This window comes from Hemitrygon akajei, chromosome 7, assembly GCF_048418815.1.
Source record: "Hemitrygon akajei chromosome 7, sHemAka1.3, whole genome shotgun sequence".
NCBI lineage: Eukaryota > Metazoa > Chordata > Chondrichthyes > Myliobatiformes > Dasyatidae > Hemitrygon > Hemitrygon akajei.
The window spans coordinates 14,181,649-14,190,365 of record NC_133130.1 but is presented as its reverse complement, the minus strand read 5'-3'; the positions used below and the strand labels follow the sequence as shown (position 1 = coordinate 14,190,365).

At 45.3% G+C, this 8,717-nt stretch overlaps 1 protein-coding gene across 1 annotated transcript in view; it reads left to right on the top strand.

Annotated features, from left to right (window-relative positions):
* Positions 1–3,918: 3,918 nt before the first annotated feature.
* The window catches only part of LOC140730241 (myc target protein 1 homolog), a 59,542-nt gene continuing 54,743 nt past the window's right edge, over positions 3,919–8,717 (top strand). Inside the window, exon 1 of the mRNA XM_073050419.1 lies at positions 3,919–4,169. Within this exon, the coding sequence (XP_072906520.1) occupies positions 3,974–4,169 (196 nt within the window). The 5' untranslated portion in view covers positions 3,919–3,973. The remainder of the gene's footprint in view (positions 4,170–8,717) is intronic.

The window sequence follows — 8,717 nt, the reverse complement described above, 5'->3', positions numbered from 1 at the left end:
ACCTTTGTGGAGGGACGAAGGCTCCTGTTCTGAAAGACTCTACACCGAAGTCTCCCAAAGGCAGCTGATGCCTGTTTAATGCGGCTCTGGATGTTACTGTCAATGCCGCTATCCTCAGAGAGAATGCTCCCCAGATATTTGAAAGGTGGCACGACAGACAGCCTTTCATCACCAACAGTGAAGGCAGGTAGGGTGGGTGGGACACTGGTACTCCACTGGCAAACCACTTCTGTCATGGTGGTATTGACGGTCAGCCCCATCCTGCTGTACGCTCTCACCGCCACAACAAGGACAGTCTGAAGATCCTCTGGAGTTTGGGCCACAAGAGCACAGTCGTCTGCATACTGCACACAGCTTGGTATGGAAACACCAATGCCGTTGCATAGAAAATCCTACAAAAGGTAGTGGATTTGACCTGTGTGAAGTGTGAGGCCCTCCCAAGCACTGAGTACAAAGCAGCATGCATCATCAAAGATCCTCACCACCCAGGCCATGTTTCTTACTGCTGCTGTCAGGTAGAAAGTAAAACACGCTTTAGGATTCAGAGCACCAGTTACCACCACTCAGCTCTCAGGCTCCTAAACAAAAGGGGATAACTACCCTCATTTAAGGACTCTGTTATATTGTAACTTCATGCATCATGGTTCCTTTAAGTCGTTATTGCCAGGGTGGTATTGGTCATAAGCTCCCAGCAGCGTGTGCCTCAAACAGCCTCTGATGACCAAGTCCAGCTCCTGGCCTTCACGTGTGGCTTAGTGACCAAGCCTGGCAGAACTGTTTCTACCGACAGGAGAAGTGGCAAAGGCGGGTTACTGGTGCTTTAAAATCAGTCATCATCCATGGTTGACAGCTCATCTAGGAGAAGGAAAACTGATCTCAAACGTTTACTGCCTTGTGCCAATACTCACCCACGGAGAAGGCATCGAGAGTAAACCCCAAGGGAAAAATCTGGAATTGTAGTCCCTAACGCGGTCCTACATTGAATTTCAATGCTGACTGGCAACTCCCACGACGCTGCTGGTACCAAACCATATTATTCTCTGCCGTTCCTTTGGGTTCATCAGCTGTGTGGAGAGGGGGAGCTTGCTACATGGGCAACAGCTTGCTCTCCGTATCGGACTGACCTGGCTTGCGTATCACATAGACAGCTGGGACGCAATAGCCTCTGGCTATCCACTGCTCTGATTTGCTGAGTACTCTTGTAGGAAAATGAATCTTAGGGTAGTATATGGTGACAATTCTGTACTTTGATAATAAAATTTACTTTGAAACTTTAATACTGATTTTGGTCAGTGGGCAAACCCAGTTGGAGTCCGGGCAATGAAGGCCTGAGGAATGTTGCAAGTTATCAGTTTGTGGGTTTCCTGTCTTCCGGCCTCTGAGAGCAGGATATGTGAGCCACACTGACAATGGAACAGGCACCGCCAGACTCCACGACAGGCTTTAGTTTTATATATATATAAAAATATAAATATATTTCTCTCTCTCTCTCTCTCTCTCTCTTTCAGTCTCACCCTCTCTCTCACTCTTTCTCTCTATCTCTCTCACTAACTCTCACTCACTCTTTCTCCATCTCTCTCTCCCTCTCCCTCTTGCTCACTCTCTGTCTATATCTCTCTATCTCTCACTCACTCTCTCTCCCTCTCCTTCTCACTCACTCTCTCACTAATTCTCTCTCCCTCTCCCTCTTGCTCACTCTCTCTATATATCTCTCTCTCTCTCTATCTCTCTCACTCACTCTCTCTCCCTCTCCTTCTCACTCACTTTCTCTCTCTCTCACTAATTCTCTCTCCCTCTCCTTCTCACTCACTTTCTCTCTCTCTCTCTCTCTCTCTCTCTCTCATTAATTCTCTCTCCCTCTCGCTCCTGCTCACTCTCTCACTAACTCTCTCTCTCTCTCTCTCCACATATAGACCATCACTGGACTCCTGTCAAGAACACTCAAACTACACACGGCAGACACCAGATCTCACGGTCACTGAAGGTGTGAGGTAGCAGCTTTGTAGTGACACATAATTTCCCAGCATGACTGGAGAATGAAGAGGAAACAGGAGAGAGCCGGGGAAACCCATAGGGTCACAGCTAGAATGTACAAAACTCCACCCAATTTCAGCACACTCCCATGTCACTGGAGGACTCATCTGGTGTTTCCGTGAGCAGCCTTGGGCCCCTTATTTAAGAATAAATGTGCTGACATTGGCAAAGGGTTCAGAGCAGGTTCACGAGAATTATTTCAGGAATGACAGGGTTAATAAACGAGCAGCGATAGAGCTCTGGGCCTGTACGGTGGAATTTAGAAGAATGAGTGGGGATCTCACGGAAACCTATCGGATGTGGAAAGGCCAAGACAGAGTGAAAGCGAAGAGAATGTTTCCTTTTGTAGGAGTGTCTAGGACACAACCTCAAAATAGAAGGAAGTCCATTTAGAACAGAGATGAGGAGGAATTGGTTTAGTCAGAGGGTGGTGAATCTGTGGAATTTGTTGCCTCAAGTAGTTGTGAAGGCCAGGTGTAGTTAAGGTGGAGGTTGATAGGTTCTTGATTAGTCAGGGTGTGAAAGGTTGTGGGGAGAAGTCAGGAGAATGGGGTTGAGAGGGAAATTGATCAGTCACAATGAAACAGCAGAGCAGATTCAATGGGCCGAATGGCCTAATTCTGTTCCTATACCTTATTGTCTAACTGTTGTATTATTGTGTGAAAAGTTGGTGATGAATCAACATATAGAAACAAGATTGAAAATCTGGTTGAATGGTGCTACAGCAACAACCTCTTACTCAACGTCAGCAAAACCAAGAGCTGAGTATTAACCTCCAGAAGAAGAAAGCTGGGGTCCATGAATCAGGCCTCGTTAGGGGTCTGGAGGTGGAGAGGGTCAGTGACTTTAAATTCCTTGGTGTTGTTATATCAGAGGTGTCCTTGGACCAGCACATAAGTGCCATTAAAAAGAAGGCACAACAGTGCCTCTATTTTCTTCAAGGTTAGTGCAGATTTGCCATGTCTTGTAAAACTTTGACAAACTTCTATAGATGCACAGTGGAGAGTATCCTGACCGGTTGTGACATGGCCTGGTATGGAAACACAAAAATACAGCCCAGTCCATCACGGGCAAAACTATTGCCACAATTGAGCACATTTACAAGAAGAGCTGCTGCGGGAAAGCAGCATCCATCGCCAAAGACCCCCACCACCCAGGCCGTGCTCTCTTCTCACTGCTGCCATCAGGAAGGAGGTACATGAGCCTCAGGACCCACACTACCAGGTTCAGGAGCAATTATTACCCTAAAACCATGAGACTCCTGAACCAGTGTGGATAACTTCACTCACTTCAACACTGAACTGATTCCACAACCTGCAGACTCACTTTCAAGGTCTCTGCAACTCGTGTTCTCAGTATTCCTTATTTATTTATTTTATTTGCACAATTTATCTTGTTTTGCATGTCAGTTGTTTTCAGCTTTTATTATAGTTTTTCATAAAATCTACTGTATTTCTTTGTTTTTCTACAAATACCTTCAAGAAAATGACTCTCAAGGTAGTATATGGTAACATATACACACTTTGATAATAAATTTGACTTTAATCCTATTTATTCAGTCCCGGTATCGATCTTCATTTTCTATTTCCCATTCATTTAATTTTCTCCGCTATTCTTAGCTCTCACAATGGCTAAGGGTGGAACTCTCCCAAGATGCCATCTGACTGGGAAATTCATGGTCAGTTGTAGCCACCTGAGTATTGATACTAATACCCCATGCACATGCTTGGCCTGTTTACTGAACAGTTGGTGGAAAAAGCCACTTCACCTCGATATTTTATCCCTTTCCATCCATCCTGTCTGCATTTCTATTCTAGGAAATGGTGGTGAGGAAACAGCTTCATTCACTGACATTGGTGTTGTGTGCTGATAAGGAGCCAGATACAAACTGAAGTACAAAAGCAGGAAGTCTGACACAGAACCGTTTCCACTTCACTGAATGGTGCAAGGGAATTTTCAAAAAGAAACATTTTATTCTGTGAGAAAGGGAGAGAGAGGGGTGACCACCTCACGGCTGCTTGTCTTGTGCTCAGTCCTCGAGCTACTTGGAGGGACCGTCTCCGTTAAGTTAACAATGGTTTACAACAATACTACAGCCATCTTACAGATCCAGGAGCTACGTAACGCTCTCATGGGTAAGATGCACACATTTTATCTTTATGAGTAGGCTGAAGGGATGAGAAATAATCTTGTTTTATCGTTTTGATTCAAGAGTTTCAGCTGTATTGTGAAGACCCTTTCCTCTATTTCTCTTTTGTCCTTATTTACTCTATACCCTGACACTGTTTATCATTCTATCCTGTTCTTTCATTCATCCTCCTGTTCTCTCACACACATTCTCCCCTCTTCAGTCCTACGCTGTCATTTTACACTAACTCTCTGGCTGCCCATTCACCTCTCCCTCTTCCTCTCACTTCTCGTCAAATTCCACATTTGCTCTGTTTCCAGCTCACTCCTCTCACTCTTATCCTTGATCTCTCTGCTTCATTTTCTGTCTTGTGGTGGATCTCTCACTTCTCTGCTCACTTTTCTTTCTGAATTTCTTGTCCAATGTCCTTTCCCACTCTCCCCCCCCACCCCGTCTCCCCGCTCTCTCAATCTCTATTTCTGTCTTTCTTGTAATCCTCCACAGTCTTGCCCTCTCACTCCCCCCTCTCTCTCACACACACTCTCTACCCCCTCTCTCTCTCCCTCCCCCTCTCTCTCCCTCTCTCTCTCTCACACACTCTCTACCCTCTCTCTCTCTCCCTCCCCCTCTCTCACATACACTCTCTACCCTCTCTCTCTCCCTCCCCCTCTCTCCCCCTCTCTCTCACACACACTCTCTACCCTCTCTCTCCCTCCCTTCCCTGTCCCCTTCTCTCTTTCTGTCTTCTGTCCCTCCCTCCCCACGCTCTCTCTCTCCCCTTCCCCCTCTGTCCCCTTCTCGCTTTCTGTCTTCTGTCCCTCCCCCATCTCTCTCCCTCCCCCCTCTTTCCCCCTCTCTGTTTCCTTTCTTTCTCTCTTCCTCCCCTCCTTCCTCCTCTCCTGTCCTTTCCCTCACTCTCTTCCTTTCTTTTTCTTTATTCCCTTCCCTTCTACATCTTTCTTTTCCATTTCCCCTGTCTTTCAATCTCCCCCCTCTCTCTCTCACTCTCCTCCCCTCCCTCTCTGTCTGTCTCCCACTCTCTGTTTCTCTCTCTCTGTCTCCCCTCTCTCTATCTCTCTCTCATACACCACAATCAACCCCCTCTCGCCTCTACCCCCACTCTTTCTCTCTCACTTACTCTATCTCTCTCTCTCACTCTTTGTCTGTCTGTCTCTCCCTCCCCCTTCACCCCCTCTCTGTTTCTTTCTATTTTTCCTTTTTTCTTTCTTCCCTCCCCTCTGCCTCTCTCTTTTCCATTTCCCCTCTTTCTGTCTCCCTCTTTCTTTCTCTCTCTCTCTTTCTTCCTCTCCCCTTACTCTCTAACTCTCCTTTATTTCTCCCCTCTCCTCCTTCTCTCCCCTCCTCTCTCTTTCTCTCTCCCCCTCTCTCTTTTCTCTCTTCCCTCATCTTCTGCCCCCTCTCTTTTCCATTCTCTGCCTCTCTCTCTCCCTCTTTCTCTCAGATGCTCTGTTCTTTATTGAAAGCTTTGATAGATGTTTCAGAATTCAATCGAGAATGACTGAAGTTTGAAATGAGTTTCGAGTTTCTTGAATATCCATAGGTTCTATGCTTCTTGCATGCATCCCTCAATTGTATAGAGCCCTGGAGTCCTACGATCCTACAGCATGGAATCTAGTGCTTCAGTCCATCCTATCTACACTAGCCATCAACCGCCTACCCATATGAATCCCATTTTCAGCACTCTGTCCATAGCCCTCAATGTCATTGCATTTCAAGATCTTATCTAAACCGTTAAAAGTTCAAAGATCTCGAAGTAAATTCATTATCAAAGAACATCTATGTCACCATATACAACCCTGAGATTCATTTTCTTGTGGGCATTCACAGTAAATATAAAGAAGCACAACAGAATCGATGAAAAGCAGCACACGACAGAGACGGGCAAACAGCCAATGTGCAAATTGTGCAAATGCAAAAGTAAAACAAAATATTAACAACAAAGCTAAACAATGAGAATATCGGCTGTTGAGACCTTGAAAGCCAATCTGTAGGCTGTGGAATCAGTTTTGTAGTGTGATGAGTGTGTGCAGTTTTCCACCCTGGCTCAGGAGCCTGATGGATGAAGAGTAACAACTGTTCCTGAAGCTGGTGGAGTGGGACCTGAGGCTCCTGTACCTCCTTCCTGATGGCAGCAGTGAAAAGAGAGCATGGCCTGGATGTTGTGGGATGCTGCTATCCTGTGGCAGTGTCCCTTGTAGGTGTGCTCAATATTTGGGACAGCTTTACACATGAATGACTGGGCATGTGAGTCCCTGCTCTGCCACCCCTACAGGCTCAACCACCCTCTAGATTTAAAAAAAAAACCTTCCTCAAATCCCCTCTAAACCTCCTACCCATTGCCTTGAACCTCTGCCCTCTAGACGGAGAGAAAAGAAATGAAATTACTGGGAATCGGACACAAAATGCTGGAGGACCTCAGCAGGTTTGACAGCATTGATGGAGGGGAATAAGCAGTTGACATTCTGGGCTGGGGCCCCCTTCATCAGGACTGGAAAGGAATTGTGAAGGAGCCGGAATAAGAAGATGGGGGAGGGGAAGGAGTACAAGCTGGCAAGTGATATTTGAAGAAACACGAATGGGAAGCTGGGTGGATGGGGAAGGGAGTTGTAGTGAGAAGCTGGAAGTTATTTGTGAGGCCCTTGTGGAAATTAAGTTCTACTCTATTGCTTGGGACGCAGTTACAACCCCTACTTTATCTCCATGACCCCAGATATTCCTTCCTCTCTCTTCCCATAAAGTAGGGGATACAAATTCAGTACCTATAGTGGCAAAATATAGATCCATAAACTAACTTCATATGATCAATCTATGATCATCTCTTTTGTAAGTCAGGTTTAGAGTTTCAGAATCAGGCTCAATTCACCATGAAAGTGTCGTGAAATTTGTTAACTTTGTGGCAGCAGTACAATGCAATGCCTGATAATAGAGAAAAAATGAAAACTGTGAATTACTGTAAATATATATATTTATTAAATAGTTAAATAGGTAGTGCATAAGAAAGGAAATAATAAAAAGTAGTGAGGAAGTGTTCATGGGTCCAATGTCCATTCAGAAATCAGATGGCAAAGTGGAAGAAGCTGTCCCCAGTTCATTGAGTGTGTACCTTTAGGCTTCTTTACATCACTCCTGATGGTATCAATGAGAAGAGGGCATGCCCTGGATGATGGGAGTCCTTAATGTTGGATGTCGCCTTTCTGAGCCACCACTCCCTGAAGGCATCCTGGATGCACACGTGTCAATGATTTGGACTATGGTATTAATGGATTTGTGGCTAAATTTGCCAATGATACAAAGGAGCAGGTAGTGTTGAGGAAACAGAGATCCTACAGAGAGACTTAGACAGTGTAGGGGAATGGACAAAGAAGTGGCAAACAAAATATAATGTAGGAAAGTGTATGGTCATGCACTTTGGTGGAAGAAATAAATGGGCAGACTATTATTTAGATAGGGAAAGAATTCAAAAAGCAGAGATGCAAAGGGACTTGGAAGTCCTTGTGCAAGATACCCTAAAGCTTAACCTCCAGGTTGTCCTTGTGCAAGATACCCTAAAGCTTAACCTCCAGGTTAAGTTGCTTGTGAAGAAGGCATATGCAATGTTGGCATTCGTTTCTAGAGGTATAGAATATAAGAGCAGGGATGTGATGTTGAGGCTCTATAAGGCACTCGTGAGACCACACTTGGAGTATTGTGTGCAGTTTTGACTCCTTACTTTAGAAAGGATGTACTGACATTGGAGAGGGTTCAGAGAAGATTCACGAGAATGATTCCAGGAATGAAAGGGTTACCGTATGAAGAACGTCTGGCAGCTCTTGGGTTGTATTCCCTGGAGTTCAGGAAAATGAGGGGGGATCTCACAGAAACATTCCGAATGTTAAGAAGCCTGAACCAATTAAATATTGTAAAGCTATTTCCCATGTTAGGGTAGTCCAGGACAAGAGGGCACGACTTCAGGATTGAAAGACATCCATTTAGAACTGAGATGCAGAGAAATTACTTTAGTCAGAGGGTGGTAAATCTGTGGAATTTGTTGCTACGAGTGGCTGTGGAGGCCAAATCATTGGGTGCATTTAAGGCAGAGATGGGTAGGTTCTTGATTAACCAGGGCATCAAAGGGTATGGGGTGAAGTCAGGGGAGTGGGGATGACTGGAAGAATTGGATCAGCCCATGATGGAATGGCGGAGCAGACGCGATGGACCGAATGGCCCACTTCTGCTCCTATATCTTATGGTACTATGGAGGCTAGTACCCATGATAGAGTTGACTGAGCTTACCGCTCTCTGCAGCTTGCTTCTATCCTGTGCGTTCGTCTCCCATACCAGAGAGAGGTTGAGCCGGTCAGAAGGCGCTCGTCAGTACATATGCAGAAAGTTGTGAGTGTTTTTGGTGACATACCAAATCTCTTCAAAGTCCTAATGAAATATAGCTGATGTCTTGCTTTCTTTATAGTTGCATTGATATGCTGGGACCAGGTTAGATCCTCAGAGAGATTAACACCCGGGATCTTGAAATTGCTGATGTTATGAAACTAACTTG